The sequence below is a fragment of the Phyllostomus discolor genome, chromosome 12 (assembly GCF_004126475.2).
Source record: "Phyllostomus discolor isolate MPI-MPIP mPhyDis1 chromosome 12, mPhyDis1.pri.v3, whole genome shotgun sequence".
Lineage (NCBI taxonomy): Eukaryota > Metazoa > Chordata > Mammalia > Chiroptera > Phyllostomidae > Phyllostomus > Phyllostomus discolor.
Genome location: NC_040914.2, coordinates 1770498 through 1793417, shown reverse-complemented (window position 1 = coordinate 1793417; position 22920 = coordinate 1770498). Strand labels below are relative to the sequence as shown.

Sequence of the window (22920 nt, the reverse complement as noted above, 5' to 3'; positions counted from 1 at the left end):
GAGCCGATGGTGCTAGCTGTCAATTGGTCAGAGTATGAGATCGACAGTTACACTGACTAATGGGAACAAGCGACTGCTGAGGGGTTGCCCACCGAGGGGAGCTACAGGTTGCCCAGGGCGGAGGACCTACCGAACACGAAGCTTATATTTGACCGCTCACCGTCAGCTTGTGGCCTTGACTTGCGACCCTAGGATTTTGGGGGCTCCTCCGACCCAGCTAGCGAGACCCCAGACACAAACCATGTTTCCGGTGAAGGTGAAAGTGGAGAAATCAGGTGAGGACCCAGACATCAGGGGCCTGTAAAGGAGCACGGAACTGATCAGGGTATGGGAGTCCCGATAGACAGGATTATCGCAATTAGGCAGACAACCTGACGTCTCCCTACAGCGCTTCTCACTATCGCTGTGTCAGGCATCAAGCGATTCCTTGCCACCTGCATACATTCCTGGTTTGTGCTTGAAATACCTTTGAGATTGGTAGTGGCTCAAGCAGAATGGTGTGGTAAGACATGGGGATCCCGAGCTGTGTGATCCTGAGGACTCTTCTTGGCTGTGCCCCAGTTTTTCCATTTGCAGCAGTGGCCATGAGTCAAGCATTGTACTGACCGCCTGAAGTACAGGGAAGCTTTTAATCTTCGCAGTCACTGTATCCCGGTAATTCGAAAAGTCGGCAATATGGTCGATGAGGAAACCGAAGTCATGATGAGGAAAGAGGAAGTCATTTTGGGATGGGGCCGACTTTATGGGAACCCAGGACTGGCATGTTAGTGGTGGTGGGAAAGGCACAGAATTCAGACAAAATATAAAAGTAAAACAATGTAGGATGTTATATGGTATAAGTAGTAATAAAATGAAACAGAAGAGGCTATCAGGAGTGAGGCAAGATGCGGGAGAGAGCCATGAGGATTTGTGAGGGAACAAAGAATCAAACAAAGGAAATAGTTTTGAAAAAACCCTGAGGCAGAAGGAAGCCTTGACTGGCCTGTTCAAGGGCCAGCATGGAGGCCAGTGTGGCTGGGACAGATGTAGAGAGTATGAGGAGATGGGGGAAAGAGAGGAGGGGAGGGGAATAGATCTTGTGGACTAAGGTTAGGACATTAGCTTTTGCTCTGAGGGAAATGGGGAACCAAAGGAAGGTTTTAAACTGAGGAGTACATTAATAAAGATACTCCTTACATGTCAAAAATATCGTGGGTGGAAAAGTATAGGGGGCTTGACTACAATGATCCTGTGGGAAGGGGTAGGTAGGGTCATGGAGGCCTGTGAACACCAGGCTGAAGAGCTCAGTCTCTGTACTGGGAACACTGCAGAGTTGTGGAGAGTTCTAAAGGGAGGATCAAGAGTCAGGATTGGTTTTAGGAAGAGATCCTTGGCCATCTTGTGGAGGGTGGATCAGAAGGGGAGACTGAGGTTGGGAGCCCAGGGGAATGAGAAAAAGGACCAGCGTGGGCAGGTTAGGTTTGGGATAGGTGGGAGAGAAACTTGGGAGGCTAAGTGGGCAGGGGTTTGTGGTTTGGGATGGAGGAGGGAGAGAGGTGTCCATGTGAAGCCCAGGAAAAGACTGGGGACAGCAGGGCTACCCCTTAAATGGGGGCTTGGGAAAAAGGGTGAGTTTAGAGAAACACTAAGGCCAGTGTGGAACTCAGGAGGTGGAAGGACCCTGGGTGATATCCAGGGGGAGGTGTCCAGGAGTTCATGGGATCCCAAGATCTGAAGTTCAGAAGAGAAACCGGGGCCAGCAAAAAAGATGTAGGCATAATCCATACCATAGCTTCTGCCCAACACTTTTCACTAGAATCTCAGCGGCTCCCAACTACATCCCTACCCTGTATCTCCTCTGAGTGATGTTGGAAATCTCTGTATCTCCTGGTCTCCTCAGAAAGTCCCAGGGGTAGCCAAAGCATATCCTCAAAAGTCCTTCCAGGCTCTGAGCACTGGGCCAGAGCACCTACAAGTTGGAAGAGGAGAGTGAACACCTCACTGGGTGAGAGGATAATAGAACATCATTACCTCCTTAAGTTCTGTGATGAAAGGAGTCAAACACACAGGCTGACAGGACCAGGCAGGGCCCGTGACATGCAGGAAGTTGGGCCCAGATATCATTTCTTGGAGCAGGGGGCAAAATGGGTATTTTGGGTGAAATCTCCCAATTAAATGTCAGGCCATTCAAATTTAATTCTGATTTAAAATAGCGCCACTGCATCAGCCAAACAGAGTATATCTGCACCCACTTTGAGTCCCTGCCTTACAACTTTAGCTGTGGAGCTAGATAGCCTGGGTGCAAATCCTTAGTCCTGCAATTTCCTAGCTGTGTAACTTTGGGCAGCTAACTAACATCTCTGTGCCTCCATTTCATGATCTGTAAAATGGGGATAAAAATCATATGTACCTGCCAGGGTTAATGTGAGAATTCAATGGGTTAATATGTGTGATATGCTTGGAACAATGCTTGGCACATAAGCACTCTGTACATGTTACTTATTGCATTATGCTAAGAGATTCGTATACAACATAGGTTTATTTAAACCTTAGAACAGGAACCAAGATGGACGTGTAGGCAGAAACACTTTGTTTCCTCGCATGACCAAAAGAAGGAAAACAACCAATTTAAAAACAAAGAACAACCAGAACTACCAGAAAAACATTTGCACAGAAGTCCAACAACCAAGGAGTTGGAAAAACATTCAACCAGATGGTAGGAGGGGCGGAAACAGGCAGTGGGGTGGAAAAGACACAGCAAGGCAGCAGCTGGAGGACTGGGTGGGTAAGGCAGTGGCTGGCGGATCACACCGGCGATCTCACATTTGCCCACAGACAAGCCTGGGGGAAAGCAGGGGAGTGAGAAGGAATGGGAAATCCTGGGTTTCAGCACGGGAAACTAGACTCAAGACCACAGGTTGTGGAAAAGATCTGTGGGGATTGTGGCAGTGGGAGAAACTCTCAGCCTCACAGGAGAGTTCATTGGAGAGACTCACAGGGTCCCAAAATGGGCACAAACCCACCCACCTGCCAAATAGCACTTAAAGGGACAAACTGCTTGTGGGAAATAAGGGAAGTGACAGAAGGTGGGATGAGAGCAGAACAAGCAGCATTGTTCCTTCTCTGACCTCTCCCTCACATACAGCACCACAATGCAGCCAAGTGGGTTACCCCACCCTGGCAATACCTAAGGCTCTGTCCCTTACATGTAACAGGTGCACTGAGACAAGAAATATGGCTCAAATGAAAGAACAGGTCAAAATTCCAGAAAAAGAACTAAGCAATGAGGAGATAGCCAACCTATCTGATACAGAGTTCAAAACACTGGTAATCAGGATGCTCACAGAATTGATTGAACTTGGTTGCAAAATGAAGGAAGAAATGAAGGCTATACAAAGTGAAATAAAGGAAAATACACAGGGAACCAACAGTGAAGAGAAGGAAACCAGAACTCAGATCAACAATTTGGAACAAAAGCAAAAAAGTAAGCATCCAACGAGCAGAATGAAGAAACAAGAATGTAAAAAAAATGAGAAGAGTCTAAGGAACCTCTGGGACAACTTTAAATGTTCCAACATCTGAATTATGGGAGTGCCAGAAGGAGAAAAGGAAGAGCAAGATATTGAAAACTTATTTGAACAAATAATGAAGGAGAACTTCCCCAATCTGGCAAATGAAATAGACTTCCAAGAAGCCCAGAGAATCCCAAAGAAATAGGACCCAAGGAGGAGCACACCAAGGTACATCATAATTAAGTTATGGAAGATCAAAGATAAGGAGGGGATCTTAAAAGCAGCAAGAAGGAGATGGTTACCTACAAAGGAGTTCCCATAAGGCTATCAGTTAATTTCTTGAAAGAAACCTTACAGGCAAGAAGGGGCTGGATAGAAGTATTGGAAGTCATGAAAGGCAAGGACCTTCATCCAAGATTATGCTGTCCAGCAAAGCTTTTGTTTAGAATGGAAGAGTAGGTAAAGTGCTTCCCACATAAGGTAAACTTAAAGGAGTTCACCACCACCAAGCCCTTATTTGAAATGTTAAAAGGACTTACCTAAGAAATAGAAGATCAAAAAGTATGAATAGTAAAATGACAACAAACCCACAACTATCATCAACTGAACATAAAAAAACAAAAACTAAGCAAACTAGAACAGGAACAGATTCACAGAAATGGAGATCACATGGAGGCTTATCAGTGGGGGGTAGGGTGGCAATGGGAGGAAAAGGTACAGGGAATAAGAAGTAGAATAGGTAGGCACAAAATAGTCAGGGGGAGGTTAAGAATAGTATGGGAAATGGAGAAGCCAAAGAACTTATATGTACGACACATGGACATGAACTGTACATGATGCTGGAGGGTGAGGGTGCGGTGCAGGGAGGAGGGAGAAAGGTGAGGGAAAAAATGGGATAACTGTAATAGCATAATCAATAAAATATACTTAAAAAAAAACCAACAACCTCAGAATAGTCCTAGCAGATAGGTATCACTTGGAGACCCATTTTCAAGATGAGGTAACAGGTTCAGTGAGGTAAGGTGACTTACTCGATACAGCGCTGGAACCCAGAGAGAGCTCTTGCTCATTGCTTCAGTAGTCAGCTTACCTCACCTTCTCAGCACACCTGGGCCTGGCCATAGGATTGGTACACATGCCCTTCTCCAGCCCAGTTGGCTGACCACCTGCCTTGAGCCTCAAACTGATTCCTGCTTGGTACTCTCTTCTCCAGAGTTGGAGATGGCTAAGGCTCGAAACCAACTGGATGCTGTTCTGCAGTGTCTCCTGGAGAAGAGTCACATGGACAGGTTGGATTCTGAGCCAGCTTGGAGTCATAGGGGGTTGGGAACCTGGTAGTTTGGGCCCTCGGGTCTTGAGTGGATCTGGGTGGGACCCCAGAACCTGGCTTAGGGAAGAAGGGGCCTAATGGAGAAGCCACTCATTGCCTTCCTACTCTGGGCCTTTGGAACCCTGAGCCCACAGTTCTCTTCTGCTACCAGGGAGCGTCTGGATGAGGAAGCCGGGAAGACCCCCTCAGATACCCACAGCAAGTAAGTTTTGTTGATGGGATCAGTATCTGAGGGTTTGTGGTGAGTGACTTTCCTCATCCAAGCCCTGACTACTGTGTCCCCTCCACCACAGTCCTAACCACTCTGTGCACAAAGACCCTGTGGCAGCAGAAAGTTAGGTCCCCTCATAGTTGGCTTCTAGAGCCCCAGGGATGTGGATGGGACACAAGGCCTACAGAGTTAGTGGGGTCCATGTGAGCACCTCAGGCTTGATCTCAGTATTGCTAGGGTGTCCTTTGGGGGTTTTGAGCAACCATTTGTTCAAGGGTCAGCCTGCTAATGTCCTGTCTCTCCCCACAGGGATTGCTCCATTGCAGTCACTGGCAAACGGTAAGGTAGCAGGGGTCCCAGCCAGGTGACAAGAGGTCCCTAGCCCTGGTTCTGATGTTCTCCCAACTCACACAGGCCATCCGCCCGCTTCCCTCACCAGCGGAGAAAGAAGAGGAGGGAGATGGATGATGGACTGGCTGAAGGAGGGCCACAACGATCCAGTGAGTAGGTGGTGGCCCTAGAGGGTGATCAGTGATAGGGGGCTATGTGAGCATGTTCACATACCTCCCATTCCTACCACTCTAGACACGTATGTGATTAAGCTGTTTGACCGGAGTGTGGACTTGGCTCAATTCAGTGAGAACACACCGCTGTACCCAATCTGCCGTGCCTGGATGCGCAACAGCCCCTCAGTGCGTGAGCGTGAACGCTCACCCAGCTCACCGCTGCCCCCACTGCCTGAGGATGAAGAGGTGGGATGGGTGGTAGGCCTCTGCCCAACAGCCAGGGAGGGAGTGAGTGGGTAGTCACAAGCCAGTGGGATAGACAGGCACAGGTTTGTGTGTCTCTTAAACGTTTCCTGGATCCAGTGAGACACAGATATGAACCCTTAGGCTAGGGGTATGGAGGGACCTCTGTAGAGCAGACAGACATAGCTATGTGGTCTGGGACAAAGAAGGGACAGAGTTCCCCTGGGCAGATAAGTCTGACCTCCAAGATGAGGATCCCCAATAGCTGGGGGAACAGAGAGGGATCCTTAGTATAAACAGGTGTAGCCACCTGATCTAAAAGAGCAGATGGGAAACCCCTGGGCTTGGCAGTCATAGATGGGAGTCTGAACTGGTTAAATAGGGGTTGGTGGGGGTCCCTGAGCTGCACAGAAGGCAGGGATTCCTGGGGCAGACCTGACCCCCAAGCTGGGTAAGGTCCCCATCCTTCAGAAGTACAGGTCCCTGGTGAGACCCTCATGTTTATTGTCACTAGCAAAGGTGGAAGGGGTAAAATGTTTATCCCTGGCCCTCTTCTCTGACATTTTTGGGCCTGGTATGGTGCTCTTGTGTCCCCAGGGTTCAGAGGTCACCAACAGCAAGAGTTGTGACGTGTACAAGCTGCCTCCTCCTACAGCCCCTGGGCTACCTGGAGATGCCTGCAGATCCCGAATTCCATCCCCACTGCAGCCGGAGATCCATGGTACCCCTGATGATGAGGTAGGTCTGCAAGGCTTGCCCAGGGCTATGGAACTTATGTTGTAGGACTTGGGCATGGCCACCCAGCCTGGCCTTTCTGTCTACACAGCCCTCTGAGCCTGAGCCTTCACCCTCCACACTCATCTACCGCAACATGCAGCGCTGGAAACGCATCCGCCAGAGGTGAGCAACCTCAACCTGCTGCCCCTCTATGGCTTTTGCCCCAACTGCTGAGTCCTCCCTCTGCTTCCCCACCCCCACTGCAGGTGGAAGGAGGCATCTCATCGGAATCAGCTTCGTTACTCAGAAAGCATGAAGATCCTACGGGAGATGTATGAGCGACAGTGATGTTCTCCTGCTCCAGTCCCACCCCAATAAACATTTCCCCTCTTCACACTGGCCTCAGATTGTTCCAGCCCATCCTTCCAGGCCCAGATACAAAGCAGTTGGCATAGCTCTAGCATGTTTATTGGGGGAGTGGAGCTAGGTAGGAGTGAGCGGGTGGGACAGAAGGGAATTAAAAGAGGGAGAAAGATTGTGGAGAATAAAAGCAAGTGGCCTCTGGGCTGGGTCTTGGAGAGTAAGGGGAAGGGTCTGGAAAGTGGATTGCCTGTGATTGGAGATGGGGTCCTGGGTAAAGTTGGAGATGGGAGTTAGGACAGTGTGCAGAGTCTGGGGAGATGGGCAGGGTATCTACATTTTGAGGTTGAGGGTACTGGTTGGCCTAGAATAGGTGTCCAAGGGTGAGGATCAGAAAAGGGATTCAAGAGTCTGAAGGTGGCTGGTTGAGATTAATTAGGGGAAGACCAGGCCTGGGTGGGTGGTCCAGTGTGGAAAGTCTGTACAGTCTGGGACATTGCCCAGAGGTGGATTACACTTAACTGGTTTAGGTTTGGGACAGAGCTATCTATATCATAATCTGGTGTCACAGTGGAGATATTTTCATAGGGAGACAGGAGGAAATAGGGAGTTTTGAGTGGGTTTATCTGCCAAAGAGGGAGTTTGTAAATAGGAGACTAGGCTGAGGGGTTGTGCTTATAGGGTCTGGAAACTAGGAAGGTGTTGGGGTTTGAAAATGGATGGTGTATGAGCAGGAGTGCCAGTGGAAAAGGTCTAGGTTATCAGGCCTGAGTCTAGGTTGGAGGGGTCTGGACTGGATCCTGGTTTTGGGAGGGGAGGTGCGGATCTTGGCATGCTTGGGATATCTGGCTGGGTGGAGTCAGTTTGGCTTTAAAAGAAGGGGCCTGTGGCAGCTACCAGGGTTCACGCGTGCCCAGATCCCAAATTGGCAGGAGCTGGTGGTGGCAGTGGGGCCTGAGCGGGCACAGGTGAGGCCTGGATGGAAAGGACACCCTCAGGGGACAACGCTGACGTCACTGCGGCAGGGTCCACGCCAGGTGGCAAACGGTAGCGACGGTGGAACTCGCGAGAGACGTATCCGTGTTCATCCTGGAAGGAGAGAGGCTAGATAGAGTAGCCTACCCTTCTGTATCACTGTCCCCCTCCCTTAGGCCAGAGGAACTCCTCAGGATTCTGTGTCTGCACCACCAGCCGGCTCACCGGTCGCTCCTCATGGCGGGCGTGCACCTCCACATGTTCACCAACCACCTTGACGGAGATTTCCTCTGGCGAGAAGTGTTTCACATCCAGCAGCACGGAAAAATGCCCAGGGTCAGTCGGCACCTGCGCACAGCCAATAGTCATTGGGCGGGGCGGGGCTCCCAGGCCCCAGCAAAGCTCTCCCGGGTTGGTTCTAATATCGTAGCTGACCCTGGCCTCCGAAAGTGGGAAGCCCCTTTCCTACTGATGACCTTTTCTTCCCGACTAGCCCCCCTCTCACCCAGAGTGATGAAGCCACCTTCCCTTGCCAAGTGAGGGACCTCCACCCTCACAGAGTGAGGCCCGCCCTACCTCCCCCAGTGTCAACGACCCCATAGTCAACATTTCCTCCTGAACACTCACTCCCCAGCCCCTTTTCTTTCAGAGCCCCCAGGGCCCTTGCTGCCACAAACACCCTGTTCCTACCGCCAGAAATTGCCAGGTTGCCTCTTCTCCAGTCTCCAGAGTCCTCTTTCTAACCTCCCACTAGTGTCACGGGACCACTTGTGTCCTCAGCAGTTAATCAGTACTCCTCCCCCACTTCTCAGATTGTCCGGGCCCCCCTTTCTCAAGTCACGGGACCCTTCGTCCCCTCTGCCTCTCCAGGATATATAGGGTCATCCCAGTCTCCAAACTCTCTTTCCCAAGAATAACAAAACATCCTCTCCCCGCAGGAGTCACTGAGAAGTCCTCCAGCCCATCAGAATAACTGGGCTCCATCCCTCCGCCCATGGCATTTCCTGGGTCTACAGCCTCCTTCAGAGTCAACAAGACAGAGTGACCACCTCACCCTATCAGTTCCCTTAGAACTGAGACCCTCCTCAGATAGACGGGCACCTCCGACCCACTTCAGTAATCCAGCCTCAGAGATTCCGTACTTGGGGAACTCCGGAAGCCCCTCTGAGTGGCAGGACTCTTCACCCCGCTCAAAGTCAAAGGACTGTCCATTCCCTGACCACCCCCCCCCCCCCCAACTCCCGGGGTGACAAAGCCCCGAGCCTTGGAAGTAGTTGGATTACAGCCCCTCCCCAAGCCAGGCAACCTGGGCGGCCGGAAGCGCCACGCTGGGTGCGCGCAGGTAGTAGGGTGCCAGCGCGGCGGGACACAGGGAAGCAAGCTCGGCCTCCAGCAGCCCCTCGCCGAAGCGCTGGTCAAAAAGACGCCCGGTCGCCGAAAGCCCGGGCAACGGGGCCGAGGCGCGGCGCAGCCAAGACGGCTGCACGGGGACTGGGATCTCCATCCTTCTTCTCCTCTACCGCCTAGTCTTCGTAGTGTCCCAGCCTGCGCTGCCGCTGCTTTATAGTACGCTGTGTGTCCGCCCCCCAGCGGGCCGCCCCGGGACATTCGGACTGCGGCCAGACCCAGACACTAACAGAGCCTTTTTTAGAAAGCCAACAATGACTTGGCCATTTATTAAGCTCCTGCTGGATGCCACAGAGGTATCAAGATTCTCTAGTTTCCCGAGGGGGAAACTGAGGTTGGAGAGGCGGAGCCTTGCTAGAGTGGCGAGTACAGCTCGGCATTTGAGACCTAGGGCCTAAGAAGCCCTCCGCAGAGTTCCCAGTCCTTTACTCCACCCCCGCCTCGCAGGCAGTTCTGGAGATGACGCAGATGGCAGTCTTAAGAGCAGAATCCTGGGTATAGGGAATGCAGTGGACCAGCCAAACTGTCGGGAGGATACAGGACAGACCCTATTCCCATCTCAGCCCAGCCCCCCGGCAAGCCGGGCCTAATTTTGTGCCTCTGACTCAGCCTCTGATGCGCAGGATGGCCGGGTCTGCCAGGTGAGCAGAGGCCAGGGGGCGTGGGCAAGAACAGCCCAGGCTGGCCCCCCGGGGGCCGCGCGCCTGGCCCGAAATAGCTCGTTTTGATCCAGCCACCTGGCCAGAAGCCCAGGCTTGGCACTTGGCGCAACCAGCTGCTCCTGCAGCAAGACAACAGTAGTTAGGTAACTGTGCAGCACAGGCCTGCAGGTCCTACTTTTGGAGGGCCACCCTTTAGAAAGGGGACAGTCTCCCTGATTGCCCCTGCAACGAGAAAAAGGGTTGTTGGAATGGAGTCTGGACCACATTCCTGCAGCAAGAGGGGGCGTGGTTGGAAGACAAGACTGCATGGAAGCGAGTGTACTTTAGAGCCCCTTCCTAACCTTGAGCCCAGTTTCGCGTACTTTCCATGGGTCCACAGGCTTGCCAATTACTCCTGCACACTGTGGTTCTCCAATCAAACACGCTCTCTCAGTCAGGCCTCCGTTACAGCCAGTAGTGAGACACCCCGCTTTGGTCACATTCCATTACTTTTATTTTCTTCTCTATCATTGGTCGCTTTGGAGGCTGCTATCTTCCCGCGCGGGCACTTCTGGGGAGGGGCGGGACTGATAGGGCATTGCTAAGCAACAAAGAGGCGTGCAGAGTCAATCAGGTGAAGGAGAGGAGCAGGCGAAATTGCTGAGGTAGCTACAGGATGAACCGCTGGTGAGACGAATCTCTCTTCCGGGGACCTCAGGAGGCTTGGGGAAAACCGAGGGTGAGAGCCATACAGCCTAGACTCAAATTTGCTGGGGTCTGGAGTCTCCTCAATCGCTTAGAACTGCAACTTCCAAGCCGAGGATCCCATAGCGTCTGACGTTCCGCTCTCTTAATTGCCCCACGGACCGTTTTTTTTTTTTTTTTCCTAAAATGGTTAGGGGGCATCTTGGGAAATAAGTTTCTTAATTTTGAAATTGCCCCCAGACTCCCATGAGTGTCTTCTTTTGTTTTGTTTTTTGCCCTTCCTGCCTAGGCCGAGCCCAGCGACTGATGGGGATTGTAGTCCATGTACCCTTATCTCCTTAGTGTCCTAAGGACTTACGGGAAATGTACAATGATTGGGCTTAGCAGTGGTTCTTAACTCAAGCTCCACCTCAAAAATCACCTGGGATGCTGAGAAAAAGATAGATTCCTAGCTCCCACTTCCAGATAATTCTTATTCTTTTGGTATGTGGTGAGGACCACACATCTGTATTTTCAAAAGACAACTGCTGTATTTTAAAAAGAAAGTTAGACTGGGCCTAGTGTTGAGTACCACTGGTTAGCAGTTTCTGGGTTCTCTCTTTTTTAAAATATATTTTATTGATTACGCTATTACAGTTGTCCCATTTTCCCCCTTCGTTCCCCACACCCTGCACACCCTCTCCCACCCACATTCCCCCCTTTAGTTCACATCCATGTGCCATATGTTCTTTAGCTTCTACATTTCCTATACTATTCTTGCCCTCCCCTGTCTATTTTCTACCTGCCATCCATGCTACTTATTCTCTGTACCTTTTCCCCTCTCTCCTCCTCACACTCCCCTGTTGATAACCCTCCATGTGATCTCTATTTCTGTGGTTCTGTCCTGGTTCTAGTTGTTTGCTTAGTTTGTTTTTGTTTTTGTTTTAGGTGTGGTTGTTAGTAAGTGTGAATTTGCTGTCATTTTATTATACATGTTTTTTTTAATCTTTTTTTTAGATCATTCCCTTTAACATTTCATATAATAAGGGCTTGGTGATGATGAACTCCTTGAACTTGACCTTATCTGGGAAGCACTTTATTTGCCCTTCCATTCTAAATAAAAGCTTTGCTGGGTAGAGAAATCTTGGATGGAGGTCCTTGCCTTTCATGACTTGGAATAGTTCTTTCCAGCCCCTTCTTGCCTGCAAGGTGTCCTTTGAGAAATCAGCTGACAGTCTGGTGGGAACTCCTTTGTAGGTTACTGTCTCTTTATCTCTTGCTGCTTCTAGGATTCTCTCCTTCATTTTAATCTTGGGTAATGTAATTATGATGTGCCTTTGTGTGTTCCTCCTTGGGTCCAACTTCTTTGGCACTCTCTGAGCTTCCTGGACTTCCTGGAAGCCTATTTCCTTCGCCAGAATGGGGGAGTTCTCCTTTATTATTTATTTAAATAACTTTTCCACTTGTTGCTCTTCCTCTTCCCCTTTTGGTACCCCTATGATTCAGATGTTGGAATGTTTAAAGATGTCCTGGAGGTTCCTAAGCCTCTGCTTATTTTTTTGAATTCTTGTTCTTCATTCTTTTCTGTTTGGTTACTTCTTTCTTCCTTCTGATCCAGTCCATTGACTGGAGTCCCAGTTTTCTTCCCATCGCTATTGGTTCCCTGTGCATTTTCCTTTATTTCACTTAACATAGCCTTCATTTTTTCATCTAATTTGCGACCAAATTCAGCCAATTCAGTGAGCATCCTGATCACCAGTGCTTTGAACTGTGCATCTGATACTAAGCGACTATCTCTTTGTTGCTTAGTTGTATTTTTTCTGGAGCTTTGATCTGTTCTTCTGTTTGGGCCATTTTTTTTATCTTGTTGCGCCTGTTATGTATGAGGGGCAGAGTCTTAGGTGTTCACCAGGTGGGGCAACCCAGTCTCTGGGTTGTGATGCTGTTATGTTGAGGAGGGGTCTGAGAGGGAACAATGGTGCTTGCTCCACTCTCTGTCAGATTTCAGTCCCTTCCACTGCTTCCCCCAAGCAAACTGGGCCCTTCTGGTGCTGATTTCTGTGTGGATGGGCTTGTGTACATTCTAGGACCCTGTGGGTCTCTCCAACGAACTCTTCTATGAGGCTGGGAGTCTCTCCTGGCATCTCAACCCCCAGAGGTGTTTTCAATTGGTGTTTTGAGGCTTTATTTCCTGGCAGTGGGACCCTGGGTTGTGCTTACTCCCCGGTTTTGCTGGTTTTTGTGCACATGAATGTGGGACCGCCCAGTCAGCTGCCTTGCGCCCCGCGCCCCGCTCTACAATCACTGCCTTGCTGGGTCTGCCGGCTGCCACCCTGCACCCGGGGTGCACAAGCCACCGTTTTGTTTTGTTTTTTTGCCATGACCCCTCTCTGCCCGGCCTCCCGACTCCGCCCCTCCTACCTGTCTGGTTGAATGTGTCTATTTTAACTCCTTGGTTGTCAGACTTCCATACAGTTCAATTTTCTGTTAGTTCTGGTTATTTTGTTTTAAATTGTTGTCCTTTTTTGGTTGTGTGAGGAGGCACAGTGTGTCTACCTATGCCTCCATCTTGGCCGGAAGTCCTCTCTCTTTTTTTAATTTTATTTTATTGATTATACTAATACAGTTGTCCTGATTCCCCCCCCCCCCTTGCTCCCCTCCATCCATCACCCCCCACCCCCTCAGGCAATCCTCCCACCCTTGTTCATGTCCACAGGTCGTGTATGTAAGTTCTTTGCCTACTCCCTTTCCTATGCAGTACTTTGCATCCCCATGGCTGTTCTGTAACTACCTATTTGTACTCTTTAATCCCCTCACTTCTCACCCATTCTCCCACACCCACTCAGCCATCTCTTTATCTTTAACCTTTGGCATTTGATTTTTTATTTTTTAAAATATTTTATTTATTTATTTTTAGAGAGAGGGGAGAGAGAAAGAGAGGGAGAGAAACATCAATGTGTGGTTGCTTCTTCTGCGCCCCCCACCAGGGGCCTGGCAGGCAACCCAGGCATGTGCCCTGACTGGGAATTGAACCTGACACCCTTATGGTTTGCAGACCAGTGCTCAATCCACTGAGCTACACCAGCCAGGACTAACCTTTGGCATTTTAATTATGCTGTGTCTTAGAGTGGACTTCTTTGCGTTCATCTTGTTTGGGACTCTGTGCTTCCTGGACTTTCATGTCTGTTTCCTTCACCAATTAGGGAAGTTTTCTTTCATTATTTTTTCAGATAGATTTCCAGTTTCTTGATCTTTCTCTTTTCCTTCTGGCACTTCTACATAGAGAATGTTGGATTGCTTAAAGTTGTCCCACAGGCTTCTCACACTATCCTCATTTTTTGTGGATTCTTTTTTTCTGCTTGTTGTTCTCATTGATTCTTTTTTGCTTCCTTATGTTACAAATCATCGATGTGATTCTCAGCTTTATCCACTCTACTGTTGATTCCCTGTAAATTGTTCTTTATTTGAATTAGTGTGTCCTTTGTTTCTGACTGGATCTTTTTTTGCTGTTGAGGTCCTCACTAAGTTCCTTGAGCATCCTTATAACCAGTGTTTTTCACTCTGCATCTGATGCTTATCTCCATTTCATTTACTTCTTTTTTTGGAGTTTTGATCTGTTCTTTCATTTGGGCCATGTTCCTTTGTCTCCTTGTTTTGGCAGCCTCTCCCTGTGTTTTGTTTTTTTTTTTACATGTATTAGGTAGCGCTGCTTTGACTCCGTGTCTTGGTATTGTGGCCTAATATACTAGGTGTCCTATAGGGTCCAGTGGGTCACAGCCTCCCCTTTCACCCAAGCTGGGTACTCAAGGTTCACCCTTTGTGTGAACTGGGTACACCCTCCTCTTGTGGTTGAGGCTTGGTTGCTGTCAGCAGATCAGTGGAAGGGGTTTACCCAGGCCAGTTAGCTGCCAGTATTGGCTGTGACCATTTACTCTCCACCCTCCGTGGAGGATCAGCTGTGCAGGGGTAGGGTGGTAGTGCTCTGATGCAGTCTATACTGTCCACTGGGTGCCCTGGCCCCTGGGGTTTCCCAGATGGTGCAGTCCAAGATCAGCCCCCACTTGTGTTTTGCCTGGGCCACCCTGCCTGAGCTATAGAGCAACTGAGATGGCTGCTACTTGTACTGGGCTTGGAGATTTCCAGGGAAAGCCAACTTGTGAATCTAGGCTATTAGTTCTGGGCCTGGGGCTCCCTGAGGCCAGCTGATGCTTGTTTGAGAGGATTTAGGGAAGTTGCAAAGCATGAGCCAAGACCATTTATATGGAAAAGCACCTTGTGCGGGGCCCATGAGTTGGGCATGGCAGAGTCTCTGCAGATCTCCAAGGCAGATCAAACCGTGTTAGCCAGGTTGATGGAATCTTAGATAGGCACCAGTCTGCCACTCTGTTGGGGGAGGGCCCAGAAAAGGGACAATGGGCTCTGCTCTTCTTCGTACCAGACACCTCAGCCTCCCCCTCCACGCCAGTGGTGTCTCTCAAGCCACCACCCTGTTGCCAGAGTCCAGAGGGAGTGATTCTGCATGGGTGAGTCTGTGTGTGGGTTCTTTAAAAGGAATTGCTTGGGGATCCATCAGTTTCTTCCACCGAGTCAGTCCCCACTGATTTTTGCAGCCAGTTGTGGGGACTTATCTTCCTGGCACTGGAACCCTGGGCTGGGGGGCCTGGTATAGGGCTGTGACTCCTGGTTCCCAAGATATCCCTCCTGGATTTTTATCTACCATATGTGGGTAAGTGACCAGCCTGTTCTCCATCTGCACTCCTCCTACCAGTCTTGATGGATGTGGTTTCTTTAATTTCGTAGTTGTCAGACTCCTATTCAATTCGATTTTTGTTGCTTATGAGCGATGGTTGTTCTATATTTCAGTTGTAATTTTGTTATTGTGAGAGAGGCGAGTCATGTCTGCCTATGCCACTGTCTTGTCCAGAAGTTCTGGGTTCTTCTCTTTTGAGACTCCACCAGGGGAATTATAGTCCATCTCTTACAGGAATCCTTGGGAATTGTAGTCTGTTCTGCCCTCTTCTTCCCATCCTCCCACCCTACATTCCCCTCCCAACTCCTCCCAAGCTGCAGTGACCAAGCTCTTCCTACCAACCCTACTCTGTCCTTGCAGCCTGCCAGTTTTCTCCACCCAAGACAGCCCCTCTGGGGATACTACCCTAAGTTGAAGCTGCTATTGGCCATCCTGAAGCCAGACCTGGCACCTCAAGGTGAGGACACCTCACAGAGCACTGTTTGCCAGCCCAGTAGGAAGGGAGTGATGACTAGAGGGAAGACCTGTAATAAGAGATGCAGGTAAGAGATTAAGAGACAGCCCCTCTTTCCCTCCCCATGTCCCTTCCTTTTCCAGTCCTCTACCACCATCACAACCTCATCTACTCTTGAGTAGTTACCATTGTGAGATGTGTTTCCTTCCCTCTGGACTAAGACTTCATGTGTGTTTGTTTTCCTATAGGGAGGTCCCCAGGCCTCACTTTTTCTTCTCCCCACCTCCCCTATTTTAGACCCTAAGCCCATCCAGGTCCCAAAGATCCAGGATCCCAGAAGTTCCCAAGGCTCTGGCCAGAGGTCACAACTCCCCTGAGCTGTTTGAGAAGTCCTGGCCATCCAGCTCAGGGACCCCTTCCCCACCCAGCACCACTGAGGAACAGATGGGTGCCTCTCAACCACCCACCCTAATTGACAGTGGTGATTCTGTGGTGGCCAGGTAAGTACCATCAGCCCTGAGGGGCAAGAAAGATTGGGGAGTTAGACAGGCATCTGTAATAATCACCACAGCCAGCATTGGTTTTGTAGCACTTTTAGGACCACATTTCATGTGTGTTAAGAGCTTTGGAGCTAGGTTGCCTGGGTTCAAATCCCAGCTCTGTCACTTACTTCCTGTATGAGCTTGGCCTCAGTTTTTTTTTATTGGTAAATTGGGGATATGAATAACATATCCTCCAGGGCTGTTTAAGCTTTCAGTGAGTTACTGTTGCTAGGTCAGAGTCGTTCAAGAAACCAGTCAGATGCAGCAAGCCAAAGAGCAGGGTTTATTAGCAAGGAGAAAGGGGAAAGTGGAGCCAACCAAGGGAGGTTAAGACTCGATTGGTTGTTCTTAGGACAGGGTTTTTAAGCACAAAAACCCATGAAGGGTAACAGGTTGGGGTGTCAGAGTGTGATTGGCTACAGCTGGTTGCTGGGTGCCATTTCTGCTGACTGTTGTTCTTGATACATCTTGTCAGCCTCAGGTTAAAGCTGCATCCTTTTATGTGGGATATGCTGACCCCAGTCCCCAATCCTAGGCGAGCATCTGTTTATCCTGGGTAGGGTTGGCAGGCAGTTTCCCAGGCTGCAGTTCCCCATGGCGTAGTTTCCTGCCTGGTGATTTTCTTTTTTTTTTTTTTAAGATTTTATTTATTTATTTTTAGAGAGGGAAGGGAGGGAGGGAGGAAGAGAGAGAGAGAGACAGAGAGAGAAAGAGAGAGAAACATCAATGTGCGGTTGCTGGGGGTTATGGCCTGCAAGCCAGGAATGTACCCGTGCTGGGAATCGAACCTGGGACACTATGCCTGGTGATTTTCCATTCCTCCTAGTCCTGTCTAGGTCTGTCAACTGTCTGTAAAGCTTCTACAGCAATGCCTGTCCCATGGTGAGCACTTAGATTTATAGGACACTAGTTCAGCTGCTATAACAGAGTCCCAAATTAATTGCGGCTTAAACAAGATAGCATTTATTTTTCCCTCACCTAACAGTCCAGGCAGAAGTAACCAGAGCTGATATGCAGCCCCTAGTTGAGGGGTCAGAGATACAATTTACTTCTATCTTGTTGCCCTCCCAGCCCTAGGCTGTTGCCCTTTCTTTCGTGGACCAAAATGGCCAACAACATCCATTTTTCAGAATCACATCTCCTTATACCCTGTTAGTCAAAAACCTAGTTACATGGCCATAAAGTTGCAAGGGTACCTGATAAATGTATCTTTAGAAGAGAGGCTATGTGCCTAGTGTTAGTCTTACATAATATTGTATTACTATATAAGAAAAGAGAGCAGATATTGAGGGACAACTACTAGGCACTACCATGGTGCTCAATAGCATTGGCTATTGTGATGATGATTTGGTTCTCCTCACCTCACCCACCTCCCATTCTCTGAGGCCCTCAGGTTCATAAACCGGTTCCGCCAGGCTCAGCCCACAAGCAGAGAGGAACGCCAGACTACAGGTCCAACCCCAGCTGACTTTTGGTGGCTGCAGCCTGAATCTCCAGATCCTAGCAGTAAACTTGCAACAGGTACTTGCTTCAGCCCCGTCCACTGCTGGCCCAAAACCTTTCCTGTTCAATGCTCCCAGCAGCCACTCCTCCTGGCCCTCCTAAATCAACTGGGGCCTCTCAGCAGGAGCCAATAAACCAGAAGGAAGATTCAACACAGCAGTCCTGACTCTTGCCAAGGTGGCCAGTGCATCACAGGCTAAGGCTTTGGTCCCTCTTCAAGAAATAAAGCAGGTGACATCCCCATCCACTCCTTCCCCTGTGTACTTGAACTGACAGCATCAGCCCTGGTATAGAATTAGGATCAATTCCCAATTCAAGGAAGCTTAACCAACCAACCAAATAAACAAACAAAAAAAGATTTGTTTGCTACCACAATAAGGAAAATCCAAAAGCAGATGTTTTCAGGCATGGCTGGATCCGGGTGTTTAAGCACTATTGGGAGGAACTTGACTACCGTGGCTCTGTTCTTTGTTGGACTCAGTCTCAGGCAGGATTTCCCTCAAAGTAGCTAAATGGCTCCAGTGGCTCTAGGCTTCTAACTTATTTAATCCACTGGAAAGAGGGGTCTTTTCCAATAGCTGCATCCATAGCCCCAGGGCTTACTTTCATTCACTCAAAATCAACATGAACCAGAGAACAGATTGTTGTGATTAGCTAGGTCTAGTCAGGAAAGTAGGGTCCACCCTTCTACAAAAATGCCTTCATCAAGGGGTATGGATCCACAGAGGAAAACTGGGTCACTTTTCCCTGAGAAGGAGCAGATTCTAAGCCAGCATGTGAGGGTACCAGGTGGAGTGCAGATATGTACTCCAGGCCCTCTGTCTGGAGCCCTTTTCTGAACAGCATTTGGAATGGGAGCTGGCCTCTGACCCTCTCACCTCATAGAGCCTTAGCACATGGAACTCATCCCTTCTGGACCTAGAGATGCTGAGCCTGCAAAGCAGAGCTGCCAAGCTGCTGAAACACAGGTACTTTCCCTGCCCCCATCATCCTTCCCACTCCTACAGTTCCAGGCCTGACCCACTGCCTCTGAAACCCCTGTTGCCTCACTTCTGCCTTTTTCCTACAGCAAAGCCTCTGTCTCCTCCTCCAGAAGCCTCAGCAATGCCAACAGTTCCTCATTCCCCATCAGGTCTGATGGCCTTTCTTCCTCTTCCAAGACCTTCACCCCTGACTCCAGCAAGACCTCTGACTCCAAGGCACATGGTGAGTTCTGGAGAGCAAGGATGGAGGACAGTTGGTGTGAATTCCATCTCTGCCACTGACCAGCTATGTGACCTTGGGCCTGTCTGGGCTTTTCTTCTTTTCCCAACTTTAAAACAAGGATAATAGTACTCCTCTGCTATGGGTGTTATGAAAATTAAATGAGTTGGTGAATCCATGCAGTCTTAGCACCACTTTGTTAATAAGTAGCTATCATTAGTATGACAAGCTCTCTGTATCCCATCTGCCTCTCTGAACACAGAGGTCTAAAGTCAGAATGTTTTTTGCAAATTTTGCACCATACCCAATTTCACAGCAAAATCTGACCTTACCAATAAAAAGGAAATTATCTATCTATCTATATCTCATTTAGGGTGACTTGATACTTTTTGCTGTGGATATATTACATTGAACCATATGAAATTTTTGCTTTTGTAAGTAAGAAATGGTTGAATATTGGCAGTTGCATATTGTTCAACTGAATACCAATGGGTTTGAGTCAGGCATACTGCACCAGACCCCTGCCTATATTTCTCATACTATACAACTTTGCTAAAACATGCTAACTGTTAAACTCTCAAATTTCTGCTCCCAAGATTTCAGAGATGAGATTAAGAACCTGCGTTACTATTACTGCCATCATTGTTGTTACTTTTACTCGGTACCCAGGTCCTGGGATGCAGTGGAGCACAGGACAGGTGCTCCATGTCTCATGGGGCTCCCATGAATAGCAACAGGCTAGCACAAGTAAACAGAGGTTCATGCATGTTGTGCGATCCAGCTAAAATGCCTGTCTGATTCTTCCCTCCACCTAAGCATCACCTTTGATTAACTTTTTCTTTCTGAGCCTGTTTTCTCATCTGTAAAATGAGGATAAAACTAGTACCTACTTCATGAGTTTTATTGCAGATTTAATTTATTCATCCATCTAGCAAACATTAAATTCCTATTGTGTGTGAGGCCCTGTGAGCAGGCTTGGAGATTCCACAGTGAACCAACTATGCACAGTGTAATCTCGTGTAATACAGAGAGTAGCTACATTACCTCACAAACAAAGTGAAATGTAAACAGAAATGAGGGCCATGCAGGAGAGGATTGTGATGTTGGGATATCAGAGAAGACCTTCCCAGAAGAGATGCTATCTGAATGGAGACCTGAATGATGGTGGTGACAAGAGCCCTCTAGCATGTACAGAGAACCTGAAGTGGAAGGGAACTAGGTACAGACAATGAGCCAGAAAAGGCAAGAACCAGAAGTGAAAGTCATGTGGGATGAGGATGGAGAGATTGGCAGGGGTCAGATTACACTAGGCCAAGCAGGCTTGGGAAGGCAGTTGGTCATTATCTTAGTACTAGGGAGCCATGGGAGGGTCTAAGTATGGAGGATACATGATATTCCTTGAATGTTAACAAACTACCCCTGGCTGCTATCAATACTCAGAGAGATGCCAGTAGTTTGGCTTGGGCCAGAGCCTGAAGAGCAAAGTAGAGGGATGTGACCAGGTTTGGAAGTAGATTCACAGGATTCACTCCACACATCTTTTGGGGGCAGGGAGGATATAGAGGGGAGGGGAGAAGAGAGAATTCTGAGACTATGCCTCTGCCTCTTTGTGCAGCATCAAATGATAGGGCTTCTGAGAAACAGTAGTAGCTCTATTGATCATCACGGTTGAAATGATGCTCTGGGTGATGGGAAAAATGTTTTGCCCCACTGGACTGAGGACAGCCAGTTGCCCTGCTGTGAGTCACTGCTGTATTGAGCTGGAACAGTGCCTGACTCAATAGTAAGAGCTCAATAAACACTTGTTAATGAAGGAAGAATTGAATAATGACAGGTTGAGAAGTCCATGAGTCCGCTCTCTGACCCTTCCCCTTCCCCACTTCCCACTCCAGAGAGGAGTTGGGACATTATCTGGAGATCCCATCTGAATAACCTTCTGTTATAGTCGAAGGGTATATGTGCAGGCTGTCATCAGGTTCCTGTCTTACCCTCTTTGCTCTACTTACCCTCTTCACTCTACTTACCCCACAGCAACTCCTGCACCAGCCACCATCCCTGCTCCAGCCCTGGTCTCCTCCCAGGCAACCCTGCAACCAGAGGATGACATTCTGTACCAGTGGCGGCAGCGGCGGAAGCTTGAACAGGCTCAAGGAGGTCAGGGTGATGGAACCTGGGTACCGCCAGGGACCTCCGCCCTCACTCCGGTGAGATGGGGAGGGGAGGCACCTGAGGGGCCGACAGGGATCCTAAGGGAAGTTGGAGGAAGAGGAATTCTGAGCGGGACTGAGGACACTCTATGTGTTCTCTCTTTTAGGTCTCTGTCCCCACCTGTCTGCAGACTTCGCCTGCCCCTGCAGAGACCCTTGGTTCTCTGGGAACACAGTCTAACTGCATCCCACTTTGGGACAGTGTGGCCAGGCCTCGTCCTGCCTGTGAAGCCTTCTATGTGGAGAGGCCTCCTATCGCCCCAGGGTTCTCTCCACACATCTTTTGGGGCCCCAGCCCCAGTGGGTTTTTCTGGGCACCACAGACTGGTCCATGGATATCTTCTGGGGGCTTGCCCTGGGCCTCTACTCCTATGCCCCTTACCAACCCCCAGGGCCTGCCCAACCCTGAACCATGCAGCCCTGCCCAGCCCAAGCACCAGGGCCCCAAGCCTCAGAGGGGTTCTACCCCTTGCCAAGAACCTGCTGGGCAGGTCACAGTGGCTGACCAAGGGCCTGGTCCACAGCTCAGAGGCCCTCTTGGTCAGGTAGTGGCTGCTAGGCTATTTCCGGAAAGCCTGGAGGACACGCACTCTCCCCTCAAGGGCCTGCCTCCATCCCTAGATGAATCTCCAAAAATCAAAACCACACACTCTCAAACCAAGGTTAAACCCCCTCTATCTGATTCATGGTTTCCACTGGCAGAGATACCGCCAGATTCATCTAAGGCTGAGTTTCTGAAAGCCAAAGTCATGCCCTCCGCAGCGGGGTCAGTGCTTTGCAAGGAAGTCAGGCAGGCTCAGCCCAAGTTCCCACCCCCTTCAGTTGAGGAGGCTTCCACAAGTGTCAAGTCCCTGCCCTCTCTGTTCAAGGCTGGGTCTCTAGAAGCTGTGGTCACATCTTCGCCTGCAGCTGAACATGCCCCGCCAGAGGACATGCTCTCCCAGGCTGCTGGGCTTCTTCAGGCTGCTGAAGGTGAGTGTATGTGCAAGGCTGCTAGGATCCGGATGGCTGTCCAGCACATTATGGGTACACCCCCCTGGAGCTCGCTCTTTTTCCCCCCAGACTCCGACAGTAGCGAGTTTCAGGAGGACCCCATACTGCAGGTGCTAAGGGTTCAGAGGGCGGAACTGCAGCGGCAAAAAAGGTGACTTATCTCCAGGATTTACAACACTGGAACCCTGAATCTTCTGAGACCCCCCCCATAGAGTGCCCACCTCTCTGAACCCCTTTCTCAGAACTGTCCACAGTCCCAGACCCCAATCCTGAGCACGTACCTCAGTCTCTACTACCTGTTTTTTTTCCAGGGAAGTGGACGCTCAGTTATCCCTCTTGCTGGATCACAATGAAGACCCAGGGTCTTGGTCTCCTCCAGCCAGGTCACGACACCCTCCACCCTCAGGTCCCTAAGGATGCTGCTGAAGAGGGAAGGGGCCTCATTTGAGACCAGAAGATTTTGAATTGTACAAATTCTGTTTTTCCCAATGAAATTTTTTCCAGTTTACTGGTTGTGCCTAAGAAAAGAGTTCTAGAAAGGCTGAGTCATGCTATTTTAGGGAAATGGTTCCCCCTGCCTCTTACCTCCTTCCTGCCCCTCCCCCACCCCCCTGGTTTCTGACCTGTGATGCAGAATCTTTTCTGGTTTCATCCCCTTTGAGGGCAAGCAGGGGAGGGATTCCAGGCAACACTTCAGGCAAGT

The 22920-nt window shown here is 49.5% G+C and overlaps 3 protein-coding genes across 11 annotated transcripts; 2 read left to right on the top strand and 1 right to left on the bottom strand.

Moving 5' to 3' along the window:
* The first annotated feature begins 63 nt into the window (after positions 1-63).
* Positions 64-6898, top strand: LIN37 (lin-37 DREAM MuvB core complex component). Of its 5 annotated transcripts, XM_036013326.1 has the most exons (10): positions 69-275; positions 1880-1984; positions 4705-4780; positions 4973-5023; positions 5342-5371; positions 5447-5532; positions 5618-5784; positions 6379-6519; positions 6608-6681; positions 6765-6898. In XM_036013326.1, the coding sequence occupies exons 1-10, from the start codon at positions 242-244 to the stop codon at positions 6844-6846; spliced, it is 846 nt and encodes a 281-aa protein (XP_035869219.1). In that variant the 5' UTR covers positions 69-241; the 3' UTR covers positions 6847-6898. The 5 variants fall into 5 exon arrangements, with proteins under 5 accessions (XP_035869223.1, XP_035869220.1, XP_035869219.1 ...); XM_036013330.1 differs by lacking the exon at positions 5618-5784 and having other exon boundaries at positions 64-275; positions 5472-5532; XM_036013327.1 differs by lacking the exon at positions 4973-5023 and having other exon boundaries at positions 68-275.
* A 50-nt stretch (positions 6899-6948) lies between these two features.
* HSPB6 (heat shock protein family B (small) member 6) lies at positions 6949-9593 on the bottom strand. The gene is made up of 3 exons (XM_028529855.2): positions 9140-9593; positions 8059-8181; positions 6949-7947 (listed from the first exon to the last, which is right to left on the bottom strand). The coding sequence occupies exons 1-3, from the start codon at positions 9335-9337 to the stop codon at positions 7762-7764; spliced, it is 507 nt and encodes a 168-aa protein (XP_028385656.1). The 5' UTR covers positions 9338-9593; the 3' UTR covers positions 6949-7761.
* Positions 9594-10419: 826 nt separating this feature from the next.
* PROSER3 (proline and serine rich 3) lies at positions 10420-22725 on the top strand. 5 transcript variants are annotated; one of them, XM_028530400.2, is made up of 11 exons: positions 10423-10620; positions 15676-15857; positions 16067-16269; positions 17705-17832; positions 17939-18045; positions 18700-18782; positions 18884-19020; positions 21049-21221; positions 21332-22196; positions 22287-22368; positions 22529-22725. In XM_028530400.2, the coding sequence occupies exons 2-11, from the start codon at positions 15852-15854 to the stop codon at positions 22629-22631; spliced, it is 1887 nt and encodes a 628-aa protein (XP_028386201.1). In that variant the 5' UTR covers positions 10423-10620; positions 15676-15851; the 3' UTR covers positions 22632-22725. The 5 variants fall into 5 exon arrangements, with proteins under 5 accessions (XP_035869217.1, XP_028386201.1, XP_028386202.1 ...); XM_028530401.2 differs by having other exon boundaries at positions 10424-10568; positions 15676-15772; positions 17936-18045; XM_028530399.2 differs by having other exon boundaries at positions 10424-10568; positions 17936-18045.
* Positions 22726-22920: the final 195 nt, after the last annotated feature.